This window comes from Salvelinus sp. IW2-2015, unplaced genomic scaffold, assembly GCF_002910315.2.
Source record: "Salvelinus sp. IW2-2015 unplaced genomic scaffold, ASM291031v2 Un_scaffold1114, whole genome shotgun sequence".
NCBI lineage: Eukaryota > Metazoa > Chordata > Actinopteri > Salmoniformes > Salmonidae > Salvelinus > Salvelinus sp. IW2-2015.
Window position 1 is genome coordinate 300,075 of NW_019942733.1, and position 26,575 is coordinate 326,649.

The 26,575-nt window shown below is 46.0% G+C and overlaps 1 protein-coding gene across 1 annotated transcript in view; it reads left to right on the top strand.

Moving 5' to 3' along the window:
- LOC112069772 (receptor-type tyrosine-protein phosphatase mu-like) overlaps positions 1-26,575 on the top strand; it is a 130,772-nt gene that overhangs the window by 82,476 nt on the left and 21,721 nt on the right. The window contains exons 3-4 of the mRNA XM_024137148.2: positions 17,612-17,889; positions 25,430-25,508. Coding sequence (XP_023992916.2) covers positions 17,612-17,889; positions 25,430-25,508 — 357 coding nt within the window. The remainder of the gene's footprint in view (positions 1-17,611; positions 17,890-25,429; positions 25,509-26,575) is intronic.

Below are 26,575 nucleotides of genomic sequence, written 5' to 3' on the forward strand. Positions count from 1 at the left end.
GTTGTAGGACAGTCTCTTAGACGGGACCTGTAGGTCAATGATCCCCCTCCCGCCCTCACACACACACACACACACACACCACAACCCCCTCTTCACTAATAAACTACTAAGCTCACTTCAAAAGTGCCCACCTTCCAGACAGGAAACCTCTCTCTGTCAGCATAAGTCCTGTAATGTGGGACTGGGGAGGTGGGTCAGTGTTGAATTGATCTGGTCCTTGGGGGTGAGCTGTGTCAGGGAGAAGGGAAGGGAGTGAACAGACTGCAAGAGCAGCTGAGGGGGTAGAGAGTCACATTCCCTTTCTATAACCCTGACCATACACCTCTCCTTCCTCTACCATGTCTCTGTTTGTCCCACTGATCCAGACCTCTCCTTCCTCTACCATGTCTCTGTTTGTCCCACTGATCCAGACCTCTCCTTCCTCATACCATGGTCTGCTGTTTGTCCCACTGATCCAGACCTCTCCTTCCTCTACCATGTTCTCTGTTTGTCCACTGATTCCAGACCTCTCCTTCCTCTGCCATGTCTCTGTTTGTCCCACTGATCCAGACCTCTCCTTCTCTCTGCATGTTCTGTTTGTCCCACTGATCCAGACCTCTCCTTCTCTACCATGTCTCTGTTTGTCCCACTGATTTGATCCTTCCTATGTTTGTTTGTCCCACTGATCCAGACCTCTCCTTCTTCTGCATGTCTCTGTTTGCCCCATGATCCAGACCTCTCTTCCTCGCCATGTCTCTGTTTTGTCCACTGATCCAGACCTCTCCTTCTCTACCATGTTCTGTTTGTCCACTGATCCAGACTCTCCTTCCTCTGCATGTCTCTGTTTGTCCACTGATCCAGACTCTCCTTCTCTACATGTCTCTGTTTGTCCCACTGATCAGACCTCCTTTCTCTACCATGTTCTGTTTGTCCACTGATCCAGACTCTCCTTCCTCTACATGTTCTCTGTTTGTCCCACTGATCCAGACTCTCTTTCTCTGCATGTCTCTGTTTGTCCACTGATCCAGACCTCTCCTTCCTTGCCATGTCTCTGTTTGTCCCACTGATCCAGACCTCTCCTTCCTCTGCATGTCTGTTTTGTCCCACTGATCCAGACTCTCTTCCTTGCCATGTCTCTGTTTGTCCCACTGATCCAGACCTCTCCTTCCTCTGCATGTCTCTGTTTGTCCATGATCCAGACCTCTCTTCTCTGCCATGTCTCTGTTTGTCCCACTGATCAGACTCTCTTCCTCTACCATGTTCTGTTTGTCCACTGATCCGACTCTCCTTCCTCTACATGTCTCTGTTGGTCCATGATCACTTTCTTCTCTCATGTCTATGTATTATTGTACTGATCCAGAACTGCTATCCCACAGTGTGAAACTATAAGGGTCTGTCGCCTTCAACCATTTGAAGATAAACCTTGTAAGAGATTGATGAAGTAGATTTCTAATGGAATCTACCATACGGTAATCCACATTTAACTACATATCTTACAACCAAAACCTATAGTCGAAAATCATGGCCCAGTTTCCAAAGATGTCATTCTTCTCATGCGGAAGAACGATTATTTCTGTCATACCCGTGAAATTGAAAATTTTCAGTCTGAAACAAAACCTGGTAATAAAATAAAGTCGACAGTCTACTTCAGCTGTCCTTTCCATGTACCCGGTCTTGTTATTGGGGCTTTTGAGCAGCATTACATTTGTCTGATTTTTCCAGTTTGTGTGTCCAGTCGAGCCGCTGTCGAATGGTTAAATGGAGCTTGCCAGCAGTAGGGCTGTTCAATTTGGCTGGCTGGCTGGCTGGCTGGCTGGCCCTGCTGCACTGAGAATTATGGCCTGAAATAATGCACTCGACAGGAGAATGAAAATCTCTGCTTGAGGTGTTACTGGGCTTCCTCTTCCGGGCGCCGTGTTAATTAAAATATACATTTATGCCCTGTATCAATGTATGGCTTATTTCCCTGTTTTTTCCGTTACCCTGGCTTCACAACACCAGCCTAGTAGCTTGGTGGAGCGCGTCTCATTTTCAGGACTGCGTTGCTTTCCTAATGGGCATCTCTGYTTGAGATGGCACCTCTTTAAATTGGATGAGCCGGTGATGGTGAGTAGAGGAGCGAGGCGCTTCACGGGGACACGTCTGTGTGCCGCTTCAGCTTTGGAATGTGATTTGTTGCAGGGTCAGGTCCCATAAATCGGTGCTCCCCACAGTCACCAGTCAGCAGGGTTGCGCCGTGTCTCACAACACAGAGGGGGAACTAGTTACAGCCGCAGCCGCGAGGTTAAAATATTTTKCAAAGGGGGAAGTCCCAATAAATCACCACACTTTTCACTCCCTCCCCGGAGCCCTCTGCACATCAGCCTTGGCTCCTTTAATGTGTGTTTCTGTATGTGCTTGTCGGACACGGCCTAAATGTGTTAGCTGGAATGCATATCTGCAACAGCTTGTGTCTGAGTAGTGGCAAAGGTATGGCTGTAACACAATTTCAATGCTACATTTTTTAAATKACTATTTCCTGTCAGATTGGTTGAACTTAATTGGTCTAAACGACCTATAAGGTTAACACTGCAATAAAGCATCTCTCACTGGAGATCAGAGCCATACATCTACTTCCTGTGGTCTCATTTTCATCTGAGTGTGAAAACAACTGTAGGAAATGATACCTAACGGAGTACTGAGGAGAGCTGAAGTGATTGTTTTTAATGGTAATAAGTGTACCCAGTGAAAGTAGTCCCTTTCATCTCAGCGCTACGGTAACGAGACACAGCCTCTGACGTCCCTTCCACTCCGTCTGGCCTCCGGCAATCAGGCGGAGAGTCCCAGGTACTGGGCCACAATTATCAGCCATTATCATCAGTTTAGCAATTGAATAAGGCAATGACTGAACAAAGACGGGCACTTGAAAGCAAGTTCTGGGGGGGGGCTCTCTTTTCTCAAATGGGGAGACCGTTCCGTGACTCTCCCGCAGCCGTGAAAAAATGGCTCTACCTTAAGCACTATCAATAAAAAGGGCATAACCTTCATGAATTATTCACCTGACGATAATCGGCATCATACAACCACGCTCCAGGAGATTGATGTGATGGATAACTATTTATGTATAACACAACCAAACTTTGATAACGATACAATACACGCCATCMGCTGCAAGTTTAAAACACACAGCCTCAAGCCATGGACACTCTGAGGTGTTAGAGGATAGACATTTCTAATCTTCTCAATTCTTCTCTTCGGAAATAAGCCATAAATAGTCAACCGGTTTGACTGGATACAGTTGTGGCCTGAAGCGAAGGCTGCAGACCTCCCACATCATATCTGCAAATAACTCTGCTGTACCATCGCAGAGGAACACTGGAACAGAGGTGAACATCGAAGACAATACCCACACAATAGACACCTTACGACACACAGCAGTTTGCATATCTGATCAGCACACAAGGACTTTCCTGTGTCAGTCTTCCAAACCCCTACGTGCCCGTTCCCCCCCCCCCCATTATTTTGACTAGACAGATCTGTTAGTTTCTAAGGAAACAGATGGTATACATGGCAGAAATATTTGCAGGTGTTCACACAATCCACGGAAGCCGTTTAATTTTGTGAGACTGAAATGTATTATTTTCTTAAAACACTGTCTCAGGGTTATGGGACTCCTGGGTAAAGAGATGCGTCACTAAAAGCTTTGCCTTGACGGACTTGAGAGAAACTACCTGTACACAATGGACTCTGATAAATTAGCTCTGTTGACCAGAATTTGTTAATGTCATGTGTCACTTTGACTCAGTCACTGACTACTTACTTACTGACTTTATTGTCCCCATGGTGAAATTTTGTTGCAGTGTCATGTACAYGTTTTAAAGTTGTGTTTAAACACAAAACAAATTGACAATACAACTTTCATAACAGTTACATACCAATAAAAAGARACTAGCCTGCTGGCCTTACTGAGTGGGTAGGAACATTGGCCCGAGCTATTTAGGAGGGAYATCACACCTGGCACAAATGACTGTCTAGTTGTGTTTTTCCTGCTGAGGGGTGCCCTATACCTGCRCCCAGAKKGGAGTAGTTCAAAGTCCGGGTATAGGGGGTGGCTTGGGTCTAAAATAATTTTGTGAGCCTTGCGGAGGGCCCTGACCTTAAAGATCTCATCCAGGCCTGTCTGTTTGACTCCAAGTACCTTTCTTGCTGTGGTGATAATCCTTCTCAGCATATTTCTCTGGCTGACAGTGGCATTGCCAAACCAACAAACAATACAAAAAGTTAAAATACTCTCAATGAAAGGCAGTGAAGGTGGCACATTGTTTTTGCTGCACCTTATGTTGGGTGTTCGTAGTGACTAGTTACGTTTGTGACAAAGGTTGCATCCTTGGAGACCAAAATCCAGATTTTGAGATGGTGATTCACAAAAGTCTTTCTATGTTTTGATTGTACATAATACACAGCAATCAGATGTCTCCTATCCTTACCTGCTCTGCTGGAGTTGATTTGACATTGTGGCCTGGAAGTGCACACTCAGCAGAGACTCTCTGGGAGTGGGTTCTCAGCTAAGACTGTGGTTAACCTCAAGGTGCACAGCACCTGCTGAAACGTAACTTTTCCTCGTTAAAAGGTAAGAGGGATTATAGGCACAAATCCTGGAGTGGCGCGAGAGCTCGAAAGCAGCCCAGTCCTCCACGTCGCCCATTTGGAAAATGTTGTTCGTTCCCCGCGCCGAGCGACCTCTGAGTTGGGAGGTGTGCGGTGTCGAAAGAGTGAAGTGCAGTTCTCTCCAGCCGAAATCCAACCGCGGGTAATGATTTCAAAGTTCAGGACCCGACAGCGTTCGGCCATAATGAGCGCCGYAGTCATTACGCCAAATTACATCGAACATGCCGCACTGGCCGCCCCTTCATTGTTTCCTGAAAAAAAGCTAATTGGAAAAATGTAGTACCTCCAACCTCTGCTCTTTGATTAGCACTCGCTCTAGACTGAGTGCACGTCCCTGTGAGCTACATGAGTTGATACCGGGACTATAATGTGAGAGCTCTATTTAATGCAATAGATGTGAAGTCATTGATACATGGGTAGAAAGGTAACGATTTCCAGCAGGAGATGGAGACATTGGAGAGATGGTCCAGATGGTGATTATGGAAGGTGTAACAGGCAAGGAAAATGGACGGTTATAGTCAGTCTTCCATGCTTGGACTGCATAATTAGAAAAAATACCAACACCTAAGTGAGTGAATTAGATTTGGCTCCTCCAATTTGTGGGATAAGTTTTATATAGTGCCTTGCAAAAGTATTCTTTACATTTTGTTGTGTTACAAAGTAAGATGAAAATAGATTAAATTGTCATTTTGTTATCAACAACCTACACAAAATACTCATGTGAAAGTGAAAAAATTCTGAACTAAAATAGTTTGTTTAGGCAAGCCTGAATTAGTTCAGCAGTAAAATTTGCYTTAAAGGAAAAGTTCACCCATTTTGAATGTTATATTGTTTTTGTGYATCTCTGAGTGATGTTCTATCAATTCCCTGGGTCAGTTCATGATTTCATGTGCATCTGAGAAATTGGCGTTCAAGCAGGCAGAAATCCAGCCGTTATGACGTAGCACTGTGATAGTCTCTTTACGTTAATAGGAGTACGTCTTTTAGATGGTGAAAACGTCTATCATACATGTCAGATTTCAATACAGGCCGATGTCATAACTCGGGAGGAGGTCTTCTCTCAAATGAGCCACTGATCATATTTTTGTGATWTTCCGACCTCAAATGTGTAATTTAAAGGTCTCTCTGGCACATTATTCCTATTTGTCTGCCTCTTTAGTCTAGGATGTCACCAGAGATATTTCGGAAATGAGATATACATTCCATTATTCATTGGATTCCTAACGCCCCACCCTGCAGACTGTCGACCAATCGCGTTCACGTTGTCATGCTGATAAATGTTTSCTAGCTAGCTACCTAGCAATCCAGCCCTGTGTACTTTTGGTGCGTGTGGATACAGGGCATTGTGGATTTTGTAGTCGACTTGAGCTGCAACAGATTTCCACAACGATTTTCAATGTTGCTACCAACCTTTATTATAWCGCCAAAATGAAACATTTGTTCACAAAAATATTGTTCTCACATATTAATGATATTTAACAATGTAAATTCAAGAAATAATATATGCAATTTTATCCAAAGCAACTTATTCATGCGTGCATACATTTTACGTATGGGTKGTRCCTGGCATGCAAGTGCCATGCTCTACCATCTGAGCCAAATGGGGCCACAGTGATGGTTGGAATGAGTGGTTTTGGGTGGATTTTTCCTTTAACAAATCACAACTTACAAGGACTTACTCTGTGTGAAATAATACAGTAGTGGTTGACATGATTTTTAAATGGCTACCCCTTCCTCTGTCCCCCCATAAATGCAACATCTGTAAGGTCCCTTAATCAAGATTTGCATTTCAAGCACCGATCCAACTACAAAGACCAGGGAGCTTTTCGAAAGCCTCATGAAGAAGGGCAGTGATTGGTAGATGGGTAACAATAACAAATCACACATTGAATATCTCTTTAAGCGTGGTCAAGTTAATAATTATGCTGGGGATGATGTATTCAACCACCCAGACAAATCAGATGCAGTCGTCCTTCTGAACTGAGCTGCAGGACAGGAATGAAACTTATCGGGGATGTTACTTATCGGGGATGTTATGTGATTTTAAAACAGCTACGGAGTTCAATGTCTGTGATGGGAGAAAACTGAGGATGGATCAACAACATTGCAGTGACTCCTAAATGACAGAGTGAAAATAATACAAATATACATATAAAAAAAGGTTCTAAAATGTGCATCTTGTATGAAACAAGGCACAAAGCAGGGCTCTCAAACCCTGTTCCTGGAGAGCTACCGTCCTATAGGTTCACCCCAACCCTGTTCCTGGAGAGCTACCGTCCTATAGGTTCACCCCAACCCTGTTCCTGGAGACCCCTGCACTAAAGCAATACTGCAACAACAAAAAACTGCGAAGGAATACACTTAATGGCCTAAATGCAAAGCCTTATGTTTGGAGGCAAATTGCAATTTTTGAGTTGACTGCCTCCTTCATTTCAAGCATGGTGGTGGCTGTATCATGGTATTGGTATTTTTGACATCGACAAATACTGGAGTTTTTCAGTTTAAAAAGRAACAGGATGGAGCTAAGGCAAAATCCTAGAGGTATACCTGTTTCTATCTTTACACCAGAGACCGGGAGAGGAATTCACCTTTCAGCAGGACAATAACCTACAGCACAAGGCCAAATCTACACTGATGTTGCTTACGAAGAAGACTGTGAATGTTCCTGGCCAAGATATATAGTTTTGACTTAAATCTGCTTGAAAATCAATGGCAAGACTTGAAAATTGCTGTCAAGTCATGATCCCCAACATCTTGACAGAGATTGAAGAATTTTGAAAAAAATAATGGGCAAATATTCCACCATCCAGGTGTGCAAGTCTCTTAGAGTTCCCCGARAAGACTCAGCTGTAATCAATGCCAATGTATTGACTCAGGGAGCTGAAACTAAAATATAGTCGTTGCATAAGGATTCAGCTCCCTGAGTCAATACATGTTAGAAACACCTTTGACATTGATTACAGCTGTGGGTCTTCTTGGGAAGTTTGTTTTATGTTCAAGTATATTGTGTAGATTGTTGACAAATCAATTTTAATCCTACTTTATAACAATCAAATATGAAGAAATCCAAGGGGTCTGAATACTTTTGCAAGGCACTGTATATCAATGCTATTACTCCCTTACCCATCGTCAAAGCTTTAAAGCTATTTGTTCTTAACTGACTTGCCTACTTAAAGGTTAAATAAAAAAATWAAAATGAAAAGCCACARTCTGTCCTCCTGCATTGGCACCCTGAATATCTATATTGTATTTGTAATATCTGAAACCTAATTTCCGTAAGTAGTTGCACCTGGAAGGATGCACGACTGCACTGAGACAGTGTTATCTTATGGACTTTTACATTATTCCTGCTTAATAAATCCTGTATTTACCCCAGTCAACTGTTAACAGGGCCCATTGAAAAACACTTCCTGTTCTTTTACGCCGGACACGTGCAGGAAATGCAACATCAGGGACAGATTGTGCACAATCAATGCAGCTCTCTCGGTCATACTTCCTTCTGTTGACCAAAGTGTATTTTTTAAAAGGCCTCACTGTCCTTAGTCACTGTGTGTTCATTAGAGGGGGCTGTAGGCTCACTGGGCATGGCCAGGGAGTGACACTGCTGCTACCAATCTCAAGGTTCTCTGCCCCATTAGCAGTGCTAATGTAGTTGAAAGAGGCAGCCCATGCTCTGTAAATGGTGTTTCAGGAAGCACAGCAAAAAACATCTACAAAGTGTTTAGTTACGGAAAATAGCAGGAGCATGACTTGCTATGTCGCAAATAGCCTAACCCTGGCTGGAAAGGATAGGCATGGTAGACCTGGCACAGTGAGGGAGAGGTTGGCATCATGTGAAGCTGGATGGTGTGGCCAGTCGCTCTGCTCCCTCCCTGTCCAGCGCCCCACGACACAGGTGCCGCCCCTAAGCCGTGGACACCTGCCAGGCTGGGGAGCCAGCCGTCCCAGAATTCCACAGGGCACCTCTCTTGAGAGAGGGAAACGAGGACGCTTCTGTCTTGGGGCTGTTGGGTCTCCTTTTTACCGTGTTAGTTACTTCATAAGTGGATAGTTTGAAATGCTAATTTTGTATGGATGTTGAGTGTGGCTTTAAATATCATAGCAATTGTATTAAGGCCCTCCCTCGTTATACATTACCTGCAACAGTAATTGGCATATACCATTATTTAAAAAAGTTTAATTGAACCCATTTAAGAGCAAGACAAATAATTTCATTGCCACGTTCCTAATTGGATTTCAAAATGCAATGCTGTGCTGAACAGTTAATAGTTTCAAGAAGGGTTTGATTTTTTTTCTGTTTATTCCTCGTTCATCATGAATAGCTGATGAATGGGATTAAGTGCAGCACAGTTGCTCTCTATTCCAGTATCCACCATATAGTAAAGATTATTAGGCTCATAAAGTTAATCATGACTGTTCTTCTTCATGAGGGGCCTTTTCATTGGGAAACTTCTGCGTTCCCTGACCATATTTATACTGGTGCTTTGTATTGAAATGAGTTGTCAAAACTCAATTATCAGACGCCCCCTTTAGGCAAACACTCCCCATCCTGGCCCCGCTCTCTGGCTATTCATCACTGGGTCTTAAACATATCCCATTTCCAATAAGCCCAACTTCAATTTACAAAGTACTTTGCATGTGAAGGTTAATCAATAAGTGGACAAACAACACATCCTGGTTACAAGAGCAGAGCGCTGGGGCACCAGCCTGAATCAGTAATCTGTGCACGGCAAAATGGAAAGTGAACAACCCATCTGATTCTAAACAAATACGCTCATCAACGGAATCCCATGGGCAACGAAGTGTGTGTGTGTGTGTGTGTACACGTTTGCATGAGTGCATGCAAGGTTATAGCAGCGTTCGTTTGTCATGGCAGAGTATCATTTGAATCCATGAATTGTTATTGATTTGTGTACTTCCTAATAGTAAATGAAGCTTAGAGATTAAAGTTGTGTGTTGGAATATAAAGTGCCTTCTGAAAGTATTCAGACCCCTTGACTTTTAACACATTTTGTTAGGTTACAGCCTTATTCTAAAATGGATTGGGTTTTTTCCTCTATACACACTACCCCATAATGACATCACACTACCCAATAATGACAAAGCAAAAACAGGTTTTTAGGAATGTTTGCTAATTTATTCAAAATAAAAAACATTTCACTAAGTATTCAGACCCTTTACTTAGTACTTTGTTGAAGCACCTTTGGCAGTGATTACAGCCTTGATTATTCTTGGGTATGGAGCTACAAGCTTGACACACCTGTATTTGGGGAGTTTATCCCATTCTTCTCTGCAGATCCTCTGTCAGTTTGGATGGGGAGTGTTGCTGCACAGCTATTTTCAGGTCTCTCCATAGATGTTTGATCGGGTTCTAGTCTGGGCTCTGGCTGGGCCACTCAAGAACATTCAGACTTGTCTGGAAGCCACTCCTGCGTTGTCTTGGCTGTGTGCTTCGAGTTGTCCTGTTGGAAGGTGAACCTTCGCACCAGTCTGAGAACCTGTTCCTGAGCACTCAGATTTTCATCAAGGATCTCTCTGTACTTTACTCTGTTCATATTTTCCTCGAYCCTGACTAGTCTCCCAATCCCTGCCGCTGAAAAACATCCCCACGGCATGATGCTGCCACCACCACGCTTCACCGTAGGGATGGTGCCAGGTTTCTTCTACCCCGATTGCTCAGTTCGGCCGGGCGGACAGCTCTAGAAAGAGTCTTGGTGGTTCCAAATTTCTTCCATTTAAGAATGATGGAGGCCACTGTGTTATTAGGACCTTTTTTAAAGCTGCAGACATTTTGGGGTACCTTTCCCCAGAGCTGTGCCTCGACACATCGGTCTCGGAGCTCTATGGACAATTCCTTCGACCTCATGGCTTGGTTTTTGCTCTGACGTTCGCTGTCAACTGTGGGACCTTATATACACAGGTGTGAGCTCAATTTCRTGTCTCATAGCAAAGGGTCTGAATACTTATAAAGATAAGGTATTTCAACCCACTTTTTTTTTTACATTTGCGAGCATTTCTTAAAACCTATTTTCACTTTGTCATTATGGGGTATTGTGTGTAGATTGATGAGAGGGAAAAATACAATTTACTCCATTTTAGAATAAGGCTATAACGTAACAAATTGGGGAAAAAGTCGAGGGGTTTGAATACTTTCCGAAGGCACTGTATGATAGACATTGAATCAGTCTGCCTTGTAGGACATGGGCCWTTCATACCAAGACCTGGAGTACTCTGATTTGTCAGTCATCCTTGGTCAGGTTGTGATGCTAGACATAATTAGTGACCTCTGAGGTTTTAGATCCTGTCAGGTGTATTTTCTATATACTCATCTAGATGTAATTTCTGGAGATTGCAAAAAATTATATTGTTGTGCATKGGCGGACTGGCCTCCTGGCATTTTGGGCAAATGCCAGATGGGCTGAACCATTTTTAGCCTGTCTATCTGTGTGGGTTATGCTTAAAATGATTATCTGGCTAATACTGGGGGCCTGAAGGAAATAATTAGCTGGTGTGGGGCCCATTTCCAGGAAAGAAATGGGCCTGTGTGGGGGCTTCAAGGGAAGAAATTGCAGGGTGTGTTAGAAATTCCAGAACCGATTTCTGGTCCCAGTCCGCCCCTGCTATAGTGCAGTTTGCCCTCTCGTAGCACCTTAAATTGGGAGACAGGCTGGCATGTACTCTGAGACAGTTGTTTAGCTGCCAGACACTCTGTCCTCTGTCTCAAGATCCCGCTCTTCATTAGAATAAACTCTTCTCCCAGTCCCCATGCTTATTTTATGCAAGTGCATGGCGTCCTCAATGATATTGCATGGCCAAACGTTAATGATTAAAATCCAAGTTTTCTAATCCTTTTCCCCGTCGACGGGGCATTGATCCGTTCTCCGAGAGCCTCCCATGTAGAAAAATCTCATTACCAATCTCGCTGACTCGTAGGGAGCTGTTTACACGCCATAACAATTCCGCTGGAGTGGAACCAACAAGACAATTGCGCTGAGCTGTGCGGCCCGACCAATATTTCATCTTCGCATCGCTCTCTCTCTCTCGCTGCCTCAGCCCCACCCCACCCACTTGCACTGATCCACTCACTAACATGTTTAACCTCTTAAGTCATGTATCCTGCTAAAATATTTAAGGGCTCGTGTGAATGTGGCCTGATAGCTAGCGCCGTGCTCTTGCCCCTCCCTTTTCCCACCGTATAATGCCTCTTTAAACATGCATTAGCACAGCGCTTGTTCCATTCACCTGATATTAAGGCCACTATTATGCACTTGTTCATATCCCTTCCTTCTTTCCACCGAGAAGGCCGCATCGCCGCACTTAGTCCATAATCCATTCAGTAGAGGATTCATGGTCTAATTCATCCCTTAAAGAAAGGAAAACAAAAATATATAGTTTAGTTGCTTGTCATCCCACCAGAAAGTGATTGATTGTACGATCATTTGTGGGAGTAGAGAAAATTGGGTTTGTCCAATCGGTGTTTGACTCTTTCATTTTAAATGGTCATTCTTCTCTCTCCCATGTCAAAAGCTCAATGAGGGGGAAAAAAGAGCACATGAACATCAACTGACAAGGTCGATACCCGCTCATAATGGGAGCTGGAAATGGCAAACTAAAAAAAAGAATCATCTTGCACTCGCTCTCTCACTCTTTCTTTCGTACGCTCTCCTTCTCTAACACACACACACACACACACACACACACACACACACACACACACACACACACACACACACACTCCATAGAAATAGAAAACATGACGTTTTTTTTGTATGACTGCAAAGCTCTGTTCTTTATGGAAATTACCCTCTGGTTGCTTTTAAAGTGTTTGTGTGTTAATTGGCCCTGAACCTGGCATTGTAGAGGAGAACAGTTTTTCCCCTGCTGAGTGTCTTTTAGACGACACTAAAACAATCCGGCCCTGATGTGCTTCTAAAATAGTTGGCAAATGATGTGATGTAATCAGAGCCTCCATTGCGTGTGGATTGGGATACAGTAAATAAGTAAGCTATGGAGATGGTGAAAATATAGGCTAGCTGATGTTTTTCACTACTGGTACGAATGGCAAGGGTCATATAGTATGTCTCACCGCTCGCTGCCTGAGGTGTGTTAGGTTTATGTCCAAAGTGAGACTCGCTGTGTGAATTCCTGCATTAGTTTGATGCTTTTTAAAATATTTATACCTCATGATTTCCAAAATTCAGAAGAAACTGAAACTTGTAGTCTTCTTACCAACGCAACTGGTTCAGTTGAGCCTCCTTTTAACCTACTATTCTCACTCTCAGAYGAGATGGTGAGGATACCGATGTAATGTAATGACCGGTGTTCAGGCAGTCGAGTAGCACTACACTGACAATGGATTCCTCCCTTTCTCACCATGCTGGTGATTTCACCCGTGGCGGACGCTCAGGCGCCAAACGCCCACTGTCTCTCTACCCACTGCTGTGTATCTCGTGATAAGGCCACGGCTCTCCGGCAACCCTTGAGCACCAAGGGTAAAGTCATCTGTGTCGGTTAGCGATTGTCATCAGCCAGTGCAACAATACAAATGATGCCAGTGGAGTTCCTGATTGGGTGACAGAATACTTGTAGCAGACATATCGCCAACAGATAGCCTCCTTTATTTCCACGGCTGAAAAATACAGTTTTATAACTCTAAGGAACAGGAACGGCACATGCCAGGTGTGTAATGTTCTTCCCATGCCAATTCCATTAGTTAGAATGCAGGCATAATGGTCTTTTTTTCACATTTCTCACATGGTTGGTGCCACTAAACTCTCAAGTGTATCGGAGAGCTTAGCAACTGGATTCAGTTCCAGACCACCTGGCAGTAGAGGAGGCTGATACCTGAGATCATAACTCTCTCTCACACACACACACACACACACACACACACACACACACACACACACACACACACACACACAGCACAAGGTTTTTACAAGAATCATGAATGGATGGAGCTTTATAAGTGACACAAATGCAAAGTTGAGTGAAATCTGGAAGTGTGTTAACTTGCTCTCATGCAACTTTTATACTCCAAATACTGTTAAGTTCAGCTAACTGAAGTTGCTTGTATAGTCATAAGATTTTATTTCATGCCACCTGGAAATACAGGTTGGTGAATAATTGATCATAACAAAATACTCAAACATTATTAGCAGTAAAACAACTTATTTTAACAAATGGCATTCCTATATCAACACAAGCAGTGTGGTGAGTCTTGAAGAAACAGAGATGGAATATTCCAGAACACTTTATATTCTAGGACCTTATATCACTTCAGATGACCTTGAGCACCCCATAGTCTCTCTGAGGGATTTAACTTTTGTCTATGAAATTCAAATGGCGCAACATTGCCTCCTTGTCTCGTCTGTTTCTTTTCCCCCTGGAATATGACAGCTCTGAAAATAAAACGTATATCAAAAGAGAGAGAGATAAAGGACAACATGAAAGGGGCAAACAATCCCTTGAAAGGTGCTCTGTTGTTTCAGTAGTTGTTTCAAGGCAACCAGGAAGAGCATGTGCCTCCACTTATGAAAGGGTGTCCCTCTTTTCTATTGGTCTTGTGAACAAATATATATATAGTGAGTTGGAAAGGACAGAAATTGTGCTTCTGATCATGGCACAGGAGTTATGCCAAACGGAAGGCTAAAATGCAGYTTACCGCTATGCTCTGAAGGCACATTAGAGAGGACTCTAGTAATTAAAAGGCATAGTTTAGATATCATGTCAACGATTGGTGATGGAAGTTAATTTACGAGTTATGAAAGACTGAATCCCTTGAGGGAGCAGTGTTTTTCTGACAAGGCTGTCAAGAAAAAATGAACTGGACCACTTTCCTAAACTGTATCTACAAACACCATTTTGTCATTTTTATCTTGGCAATGAACTTGCCAACATACTTTATAATGACCCAGCTCCGTACTCTTCAGTCTTCCTGTGTACTAACAACCAGCAACCATGCGAGAAACATTGGAATATGAAATTAATTGGAAGAAATCGTTGACGCCGGTGATCTGGTGGCCATGGGAACCGGTGCTGTGCCTCGAGCTTGGTCGTTATCATTGGCAGATGTACTGGTGTGTTCATCGCCAGGGGCGACAGAGTTCTGAGTTTTTGAGGTCAAGAGTGTAGCGTGGCATTGGGAATGGATTTGGGTTTTGGTTGTGGCCTGGGTGTTGGATGATGTCTGTCATCAGAAGATATCATATCTGTGTGTTCGGTAGAAGCAACAGGGAGCATATGAGCCAGCTCGAGTGTAGTAGTGAGTATGTATAGCCAGAAGTCAGATTGAACCGATTTACAAGGGTCTTTTGGTGAGCAGTGAGCTCTCATACCCATGAAATGACTAAACGGACGTTGATGCCAACTAKGAGCCCAGTGGTTTAAAGAATTTTGTAATGGAGAGGGGGAACCGCCAATTCTAAAAAGGATTACACCCCCACCCCACTACAGTTTTTATCAACCTTAAACACAATCCCAGAGACTGCCTGAGTTGTCTGGGCTCCTTAACACAATTCCATCATTATTATGGAAGATCAAATTACCCCTCTCGTAGCTGCAGGCCATAGGCAAGATTTGCTTGGGAAATGAGAGGGGAGGGTGCACATTTAACACCCTGATCTGCAATTTAATCTGAATTAAGTGGGAAAAGGCTCACTTTAGTGCACAATAATGTACACGTCACAGGAGGGCAGCCTCTGTCTTATTAATACTACAGCCAGGGAGAGGGAGGTACTATCGTTGGGTCATAGTTTGATGTGTAATTACAAAGAGGCCGGCGGATGACCCTGGCGCGAGGGACTGACTCACCTTGGATGACAAGCTGGAGCGACAACTACAGTAAAACTTGTTGCATGTATAGAGCTCTTCAACGTGTCTTTTGTTCACCACTTCTAGGTTGAAGGCCTCAGATCCTTCCGAGCATTGCAAACAGTAGGAAGAGGTTGAATTTTAAGGCCACGGCTCTGTTTTAAATTGGACAAAATATACATAAATCAATTTTATTTTATATAGCCCTTCGTACATCAGCTAATATCTCGAAGTGCTAAACAACGTTCTTTGTCCCAACGTGGTCTTCCGATTATCGCCAGACATCCATTCAAAGCAAACTGTTCTTGTTTCGCCAACCCTTTCGCCATCATAGGTACTGGCTTGGAAATTGAGAATTTTTGAAATTTTTCAACAACGGTCCTCAACCCTAAAAGTGGTGTGGTCAAGGGCGTCCATTTGTTGCTCCTGGATTTGTCCGTGGTGTACCCTTCACTACCTCCAGACCGTATCGATTCCTCCCACTCCTCCTTCCGCTCTGCACTCTAGCCCTGGAAGGCCAACGCTGGAGCACAAATGGACTAATGAGAGTTCTGCCGATGAGACGCTGAAGCCCTATGTACTGGGCACTTCAACGTTGCCATGGCAGAGAGCGTTCTACCGGCTTTAATGGAAGTGGGGAAGGAAGGCCAAGGACAAAGTGGTCCCTTCCCTGTTCTCTTCTCCACTCAGGATCAATGTGCCTAGGATCTCTATGAACCCCCCCTAAATCCTTCACTATCCCCATCGTCTAGGCTTTTAGGGCATGACGGGGGTCGTTAGCGACTGAACCTTCAGTAAGGAAAAGCAGAAAAATATATAAATAGAAGTAATGGAGCTGTATACATTAGTGACACTTGAGACTTTCAGATATGCCACTGTGCTGTTTGGGCATACTGCACTTAGTGAGGAGAATTTCAATGAGAATTCTGATTCATTGTTGGTGGGCCGTACATTCCACTCCTACACTCAATCTCCCTGTTAGTTTTGTACATCACGCTTATTTTTTAGAAAGAAACAACAATCGGCATATACACAGTAGCTACTGTAGAGAGAGTCTATATTTCTATCTCAGCTYGGGAATACCAGTTTGTGTAGATAATGAACACCTAGTAGACGAGCCAGAACAATGGCCGAGGGCCTTTTGCAGTAAAACAAACACCACGCTCCGCTTTTTGCCCATTAAAAAAAGTGTTGAAACGGCCCTTTAAATGAGCTGAGAGCACGCCAGGGTCTTTCAAAGCTTCGTCCACGGAGAGGACCCAGAGCATAGAAATATAATGAATAGAAGGGGCTTGGAACCTCCTAACCAYGGCAGAGGAAACAAGGGGTGAAGAGAAGATAAAGGGGAAAAGAAGATGTCCGCCTCAGTCAGAACAACAGTTAATGAATAACCGCAACGTGACATTAAGAGAACCTCTCCCATCTCCGGCAACCCATACTGACTAGTGACTCATTCATAGAAATAGAAGGAATATAATGGGAATCCCCATTCAAGTTGCCATGGTTAGAGGTTCAAAGCCCGTTCTATTGATTGTATGACTGAGTCCCATCCTGGCAACCCATGCTGACTAGTGAGAGGTTCTCTTAATGTTACGTTGTGGTTATTCATTAACTGTTGTTCTGACTGARGCGGACATCTTCTTATCCCCTTTATCTTCTCTTCACCCCTGTTTCCTTTGTCATGGTCTTGTTATGAAGTATACAGGCTTTGTTAACGTATCAACAAACCTTGATTTAGTGTTGCCATAATCACGTCAGTTATGAAGTGGTAGATTTGGATACAGTAATTAACGTACAGTATGTGCTGTGTTCGATGTGTTGATGTCATATTTTCCTGTTTCTGAATCCAACAGCTGGCCAGGTTATCTTCTACAAACACGTAGCCTGCTGATTAGGCCATACAGTAAAATAGGTGCTGCTTTCAATGATTTACGTATCTACCTCCAACTGTCAAATATGTTTCTACTGGATTACCTCCCTGTCTAATTCATATTTAGGACATCAATAATTGTCATGATTTAGCAGTGCAACTCATGCTCATTTAAAACGGTTTGAATCGGTGACATCTTAAATGCACTTGATTTCTAGTCAAGTTTATTCAAGTCATTTATAGGTATTAGTGTGTTTAGTAGTTTCACTGATTAACTCTCCTCTCTCTTCCCCCCCCCCCAAGGTTCAGCCTTCATGATGGTCAACACCAGCGGACGTTCCTCGGGCCAGAAGGCCCAGCTGCTCATGCCTCAGCTCAAAGAGAACGACACCCACTGCATCATCTTCCAGTACTATGTGGCGGGCCAGCGCGAGGGCGCCAACCCGGGCCGGCTCAACATCTACATTAAGGAGAACAACAGTCCGCTGGGCATCCCCGTGTGGAACGCCTCCGGCCCCGCCCACCCCACCTGGCGCCAGGTGGAGCTGGCTGTCAGCACCTTCTGGCCCAACTTCTACCAGGTGAGATGGGGATGGGGTTAGTAAGATGGGGCAGGGGATGGGAGTTATTAAGTTGGGGATGGGGTTAGTAAGATGGGGCTGGGAGGTTAGTAGATGAGGCTGGGGTGGGGGTTAGTAAGATGAGGCTGGGGTGGGGGTTAGTAAGATTGAGGCTGGGGGTGGGGGTTAGTAAGATGAGGCTGGGGGTGGGGTTAGTAAGATGAGGCTGGGGGGGTGGGGGTTAGTAAGATGGAGCTGGGGTGGGGGTTACATTTACATTTACATTTAAGTCATTTAGCAGACGCTCTTATCCAGAGCGACTTACAAATTGGTGATCCACCTTATGATATCCAGTGGAACAACCACTTTACAATAGTGTGCATCTAACTCTTTTAAGGGGGGGGGGGGGTTAGAAGGATTACTTTATCCTATCCTAGGTATTCCTTAAAGAGGTGGGTTTCAGGTGTCTCCGGAAGTGGTGATTGACTCCGTGACCTGGCGTCGTGGGGGGAGTTTGTTCCACCATTGGGGTGCCAGAGCAGCGAACAGTTTTGACTGGGCTGATGCGGAACTGTACTTCCTCAGAGGTAGGGAGGCGAGCAGCCAGAGGTGGATGAACGCAGTGGCCTTGTTTGGGTGTAGGGCCTGATCAGAGCCTGAAGGTACGGAGGTGCCGTTCCCCTCACAGCTCCGTAGGCAAGCACCATTGTCTTGTAGCGGATGCGAGCTTCAACTGGAAGCCAGTGAGAGAGCGGAGGAGCGGTGGTGACGTGAGAGAACTTGGAAGGTTGAACAACCAGACGGGCTGCGGCGTTCTGGATGAGTTGTAGGGGTTTAATAGCACAGGCAGGGAGCCCAGCCAACAGCGAGTTGCAGTAATCCAGACGGGAGATGACAAGTGCCGATTAGGACCTGCGCTCTTCCTGTGTGAGGCAGGGTCGTACTCTGCGAATGTTGTAGAGCATGAACCTACAGGAACGGGTCACCGCCTTGATGTTAGTTGAGAACGACAGGGTGTTGTCCAGGATCACGCCAAGGTTCTTAGCACTCTGGGAGGAGGACACAATGGAGTTGTCAACCGTGATGGCGAGATCATGGAATGGGCAGTCCTTCCCCGGGAGGAAGAGCAGCTCCGTCTTGCCGAGGTTCAGCTTGAGGTGGTGATCCGTCATCCACACTGATATGTCTGCCAGACATGCAGAGATGCGATTCGCCACCTGTTATCAGAAGGGAAAGGAGAAGATGAATTGTGTGTCGTCTGCATAGCAATGATAGGAGAATGATAGTTAGTAAGATGGGGGTTAGTAGGCTGGGTGTGGGGGTGGGGTAGTAAGATGAGGCTGGGGTGGGGGTTAGTAAGATGGGGCTGGGGGCTGGGGTTGGGGTTAGTAATATGGGCGGGGGGGGGGTTATAAGATGGGTGGGGGTTAGTGGAACCCTGACCTGTTCACCGGATGTGCTACCTGTCCCAGACCTGCTGTTTTCAACTCTCTAGAGACCGCGAGGAGTGGTAGAGATACTCTTAATGATCGGCTATGAAAAGCCAACTGACATTTACTCCTGAGGTGCTGACTTGCTGCACCCTCGGCAACTACTGTGATTTTATTATTTGACCATGCTGTCATTTATGAACATTTGAACATCTTGGCCATCTTCTGTTATAATCTCCACCCGGCACAGCCAGAAGAGGACTGGCCACGCCTCATGCCTGGTTCCTCTCTAGGTTTCTTCCGTAGGTTTTGGCCTTTCTAGGGAGTTTTTCCTAGCCACCGTGCTTCTACACCTGCATTGCTTGCTGTTTTTGGGGTTTTAGGCTGGGGTTCTGTACAGCACTTTTAGATATCAGCTGATGTAGAAAGGGCTAAATAATTAAGGGGGAGGGGGTTAGTAAGATGGGGCTGGGGGGTTAGTAAGATGGGGCTGGGGGGTTAGTAAGATGGGGCTGGGGGGTTAGTAAGATGGGGGGCGGGGTTAGTAAGATTGGGCTGGGGGGTTAGTAAGATGGGGATGGGCTGGGGGTTAGTAAGATGGGGGCGGTGGTAGGGGTTAGTTAAGATGGGGATGGGGGTGAGGGCGGTTAGTAAGATGGGTTGGGCTGGGGGGTTAGTAAATGGGGCGGGGGTTAGTAAAGAGTGGGCAGGTTGGTTGGGGTTATAAAATGGGTGGGGGTTAGTAAGATGGGGCAGGGGGAGGGGTTTAGTAAGATGGGGATGGGCTGAGGGGGGTAGTAAGATGGGATGGGGCTGAGGAGGTTAGTAAGATGGGGCGAGGGATGGGGGTTAGTAAGATGGGCGAGGTATGGGGGTTAGTAAGGATGGTAGGGGTGGGGTTAGTAAGATTGGGCAGGGGTGGGGGTTAGTAAGATTGGGCAGTGGGGAGGGGGTTAGTTAAGATGGGGGAGGGGGTTAGTAAAGATGGGATGGGGCTGGAGGTTAGTAAGATGGGGCGAGGGATGGGGTTAGTAAAGATGGGGCGAGGAGATGGGCGGTTAGTAAGATGGTGGGTAAGGTGGTGGGGTTAGTAAGATTGGGCAGGGGGTGGGGGTTAGTAAGATTGGGCAGGGGTGGGGGTTAGTAAGATTGGGCAGGGGGTGGGGGTTCAGTAAGATGGGGCTGGGGGGAGGGGTTTAGTAAGATGGGGCGAGGGAATGGGCGGTTAGTAAAAATGAGGTGGGGGTTAGTAAGATGAGGTTGGGGGTTAGTAAGATGGCGGCAAGGGGGTTAGTAAGATGGGGCAGGAGGTGGGGGTTAGTAAGATGAGGCAGGGGCGGGGGTTAGTAAGATGGGGCAGGAGGTGGGGTTAGTAAAGATGGGGCAGGAGGTGGGGGTTAGGAAGAATGGGCAGGGGTTAGTAAGATGCGGGCAGGAGGTGGGGCAGGGGGTTAGTAAGATGGGGCAGGGGGTTAGTGAAGATGGGGCAGGGGGTGTAGTAAGATGGGGCAGGGGTTAGTAAGATGGGGCAGGGGGTTAGTAAGATGAGGTGGGGGTTAGTAAGATGGGCAGCGCGTTAGTAAGATGGGGAATGGTGGGGGTTTAGTAAGATGGGGATGGGGCTATAAAAGGGCACATAGAACTAGGGGTATGGTTGTCTTTAAGGGCCCTACTGTTCAGCGAAATGTAATGTTTGTTCAAGTCAAAGTCCTTTGTACTGTGGCCAGGTAGGAAACAGTAGACAGTGTTGTTTTGCCTCTGGGGGCTGTACATCCAGACTGATGAAACTGATGTAGAGGTAATGTGGGTGGAGATGAGAACCCATCAGACATGTTCCCAGCAAGAGATCCATTTTTAAAACACGCCCATTAGCATGCATAATAATATTCAACTCTGTCAGAGTTCATGTGTTTGTCATTGCAGCTCTATGGCAGTACAGTAGATACATTCTCCCAAGGCTCTGGAGGTCAAACCACTTTCTAGCATCACTCTCAGGCTGCAGAGCTGCCGGATTTCCAGCCGAGGAAATTACCGCTCACACCAAATGTTTGGTTTTCTCCCACACAGGGTCACAGACACGCGCGCGCAGGGTCAGCATTGCCAGTGCTGACACAATGGAAACACCACACAGGCCTGTGAGGTTTTCCCTTCGAGAGGAACTGGATGGGGAAGAGGATAAATACTTCTCCACGTTTCCCCAGAGAAAATTTCACCATCCACCTGTTCCCCAGAGAAATCACCTCCACCTGTTCCCCAGAGAAATCACCTCCACCTGTTCCCCAGAGAAATCCACCTCCACCTGTTCCCCAGAGAAATCACCTCCACCTGTTCCCCAGAGAAATCACCTCCACCTGTTCCCAGAGAAATCACCTCACCTGTTTCCCCAGAGGCACTGGGCAGAAGGAGAGACTCTCCGCTCGACTCCGCCATCCAGAGAAATTGAACTGAGCATAATTTGAGAGGAATGCAAAATTGTGACTTGTTGTTACCCTCTCAGATTAACAATGAAAAAGCGTCCTCTTCAAAGCTCTACACCTAATGACAAATGTAGCAAGTAATTATGGGGTTTCTGTAATTGCCACAGTATATTTAAGTGCTTTATCAAAATGAAAACCACCTGAGAATACAGAACCTGCTTTGTCACTTTATTTGTAATTACAGCATATGCGTTCTCTCTCCACTCAGTTTACACCTGCCAGTTCCATTAGCACAGGTCTTGTTACATAGCAATGGTGGGTTGCTCTTGAGAAACGTTTAATTGGATAACGCCTTGCATTTTCGAATATGGTAATTTCTTCTTCTTCAGACCGTCATACTCTGATCTTGATCCTGACATTTTGCGGCGTTCACTCTGCCTGCTCTGACATTCCAATCCATTTAGAGACACAAATCACAATTACCAGGTGAACTGTAAAGGAACACTGGCAACATAGCCATAATTATTTAATCAGGGAGGCTGGGCGCTAGGGAGGGAGGCTGGGCGCTAGGGAGGGAGGCTGGGCGCTAGGGAGGCGAGGCTGGCGCCTAGGGAGGGAGGCTGGGCGCTAGGCGAGGGAAAGGGGCTGGGCGCTAGGAGGGAGGCTGGGCGCTATGGAGGAGGCTGGGCCGCTAGAGGGAGGGCGGAGGTTGGGCGGCAAGTGGGGGAGAGGGAAGGGTGAGAGAGCCCAGGAGGGTCATCTCTTCTACATCTGGTATTATGCATGAGATCAGCCTTTTGTTCTTAGGAAGTTCAAAAACTTACTGACAACACATTTTGTAAAAAGATGTGGAGAATCGGATGTTCCACTAAGGACAACAGTAGTAAAGTAATAAACACGAAACCAGAGCGCAGCACTACTCACTTTAGATTCCACATTATGCAAAAGAAAAGCAAACTTAGTTCTCCAGCACCCACTAACCACCATGAACGTTTTCATGGCTAATTGAGCTCATTAACGAGATGCAGCTAATGTAGGAGATAAACCAAAGGACGACGTAAGACCAAGAAGAACACTGGGACGAGGGGCGGAGGAGGAGGGGAGGCGGGGAGGAGGAGGGGGAGGGCGGGAGGAGGAGGGCAGGGCGCGGAGGAGGCGAGAGGGGGAGGGCGCGGCAGGAGCGGGCGGAGGGAGGGTGTTTGGGGGTCCGCCGGGGTCGAGCAGGTTGCTTAGCATCACCACGGCGACAAACATTAAACAACCTGAGATTTAATTACCTCTTGCGCGGCACGTCGTGACATTTACACTCTGGTGTTTACTTTTCCATTCCTTTTGAAATTAGCCCTCGTAAACGGCATAATTAGCGGCCGGAGGGCGTCTGCCGTCGCTCAAAAAGGAAGCGAGAGAGAGGGGAGAGGGATGGAAGTCTATTAAAACCCGATTTGAATGGTGCTTTAATAAAAGGCATCTCGTTGCGCCTCCGCTCAACAATGTATCTTGTGGCGCTAATGACTCATTTCGCATCCTCCTTTGTTGCGCGTGCATATGGGCACTAGTGTGTTTGGGTTCCTCCATGGTTAACACCACACAGAAAAGGCAAATTTTTAAGCAGGTTCCTTGGACTAGGGTCATGGTCCCTCAACAATACATCCTACTTCAGCCTGATTGTGGTAGGCTTTGAGAATGGGAGTAAAAGTTTCATTGACGACATCCAGTTTCTGGGCCTTTGGGACATCAGACTGATATGAGCGTGTGCAAATGCACACAGCTGTGCAGGCCTAGGTTGTATCCTAAATGGTTCCCTATTCCCTACTTGCACCCAGGCCTATATAGCGGAATAGCGGTTTGTTTTGAGTCTGTCTTACTCACTGTGGTCTGCCGTATGAAGGAGTTTGAAGCATAATCATGAGGGTAGCATGGGAGCTGGATATAAAGTGTACCTATAGCGTTGCAATTCCTCTAAATTGCCATTTGTCCTTTGGACGTATTCTGCTTAGATCACCAAATCACAGTGTATATTTGTCAAATGGCCTTCATAAACAACAGGTGTAGACTAACAGTGATGCTTACTTACGGGTCCTTTTCCAACAATGCAGAGATAAAGATAAAATAATAGTAGCAGAAATGGTGACACTAGGAATAAATGCACAGTGAATAATGAATAACAAGGACTGTAAGCCCCCCTTTGACTGTTTAGAGTACAAGGAAACACATTTTATTTGATCAGTTTCATTTGACACTCTTGCCTCTTGTCTACCCAGACAATTGTTTTGGTTTGGGTGTTCTTGCATCCACTGACCTCATATCTGGGCCCCACATAGTTCTGTTATCTTAAGTGTTTGTTTTTGCTGTTCGGAAACTTTGAACACTGGGACTTCCATAGCGGGGGCTTTTCAGTTTTGATCTTAACTAGACACTTGCCATCCATAGCCAACGGACCTATTGTCTCGCTTGACCTCATTTCTGTCTTCTGTGACCGAGTCAAGTCAGATACTCAGGGTTGACTTAGTGGCTGCGCTTCATACCAGGAAGTTGTTCCCTTCTGCCCTTGTTCACTCCCCATCACTGAACAAAACAGGACTCGATAGGTTAAGAACAATATGGCGACCTTAACTAGGCATCAGTATTCTTTACAGCTGTCCAGTTGTCTCACATCCGTGAAGGGGAGAGAACTAGGGCAAAGGGGAGGGAACTAGGGCAAAGGGGAGGGAACAACTTCATGGAATAGATCACAGCCATTGACTGAGTGATAAAGAGGAGGGAGGGAGGATCACAGGAAAGAGGTCCTGCCACTCTGCTTTCTGACCAATGGAAGGGCTCTGATGTACAGTAAACCAAGTGGGGTGGGCAGGGTGCCAGAACCTCTGCTCAGCATGAACAGGAAGGCGGCCCCTGCGTCTTTAAGCAGCTGCATCCTGAGAGATAAGGGCCATGGTGGGGGGGGGTTGTAACAACCCAACAGCATTGGGGAAATAGAGAAGCAGACATCACTCTACTGGGAAATAGAGGAGCAGACATCGCTCTACTGGGAAGTGGAGGAGCAGACAGCCGCCTCTACTGGGCAAGTTGGAGGCAGCAGACATCGCTCTACCTGGGAAAGTGGAGGGGAGCAGTACATCGCTCTACTGGGAAAGTGGAGAGCAGACATCGCTACTAGCTGGCGTCGAAGTGGAGGAGCCACTGGACATTCGAGCTGCTACGTGGGATAGAGTGGAAGGAGCAGACAATCGTCCCGCTCTACCTGGGAGCAGTGGAGGAGCAGACATCGCTTCTTACTGGGAAGTGGGAGGAGCAGACATTCGCTTCTACTGGGAAGTGCGAGGAGCAGACATCGCTCTACTGGGAAGTGGAGGAGCAGACATCGCTCTACTGGGAAGTGGAGGAGCAGACATCGCTCTACTGGGAAGTAGACTGTATCATTTCCCGGCTTCTCCCTTCTCCCTCACTCAACATGCAGGGAATGGAAGCACAGGAGCCATCTCGGTCAGTTTTCCGTCTCATGGATTGAATAATGGTGGCGACTCTCTCCAACCGATGCTTACACCCATCCAAAGCTTTTAAATCCATGATGGGGACTGTGTAGAGCATTGGGAGGAAATGAGCCTTCTCTATGGCCAGTTTTCTAGATCACAGGAAGTGCACTAGGGATGCTCTTTATGTTTGTGCCTACTACCAACCTCTCACCTCCCTCTCTTTCTCTCCTCCCCTCTGCAGATTGTCTTTGAGGCTGTGAGCACAGGACAACGAGGCCTACTGGCCATCAAGGGCATCATCTTGCAAGGCCACCAGTGCAGTAAGTCTCCATTGCTACGCACGCACGCACACAATGAATGTGTTATGTATTCAAGTCCCATAACTCACTGGGTTATCACTCTTCAGGCCCCCCCCTCCCTAATCTCTCGCTCCTCACTAGTTATATTGCTGTCACCTACCGACCCATGTCTTTGCTATATAGTGAACTCCATATAGGTATGTTACTGGGCAATATATGTCCAGCCCGTCCTGTGACATGAATGAAGCCAGGATATACTACACAGCCCGTCATATTAAATGTGTTTCACTGAGACAAAGGCAAAAAGAGGGGAGGGGAGCAAGCATCCTGTCATTCTCCTGCTCTCCAGGAAAGACTCCCTGATACACAATCCTCCCCCAGATTTGTGAAATTCTGTGCGAGTAAGCTAGACTAAATGCCTCGGATAGAACTCACAGATCTGCTTAGCCATGTAGCCAGGTGCCGAGGAAGACCCCTCTGCCGAGGAACACCACTCCACATGTGTGAGGATTCACTCTGAGTGCGTAGATTGGTCTTCACACCGCACACATTATGTTGAATGAAGATATAAACACCCAGAAACATCTCACATTTTTCTGCATCACATTTCAGTTTTGTATATTTGTTTTATTAGCAACGTTGCTGCGTAGATGTATGACTTTCCAAGGGCACTCAACAGATTACGTGTCAACAAAGAGAGGTACTTAGCTCATGAGACCGTTGACTTCTTTTTGAGTTTGGCCCAGGTTCAGGTTTGTTTCCCAGGTGAAGCAGGGCAATACCATTAGCCCTCAGCTCCAAAGATTGGGGGAGTGCTGAGCTGGGAGATATCAGGGCCGCAGTTACTTCACAAGAGCTTTTTTAATTGCCTACCACAGAGTTCCGTGGCGTGYACCTCATCTCAGATATCAGAATCAAGGTCGTCGCCTGCCACGGCCCGCCCGCTTCGAACACGGAGAGACAAGGGGGAGCTAATTAAAAAGTCCTTTACATAATTTGATTARCATGGACTTTCATCCTTGCGTTAGTGAGGTGGTGATCCAACTTCCATTAGACATTCAGATTGACCCAGATACGTCAGCTTTGTT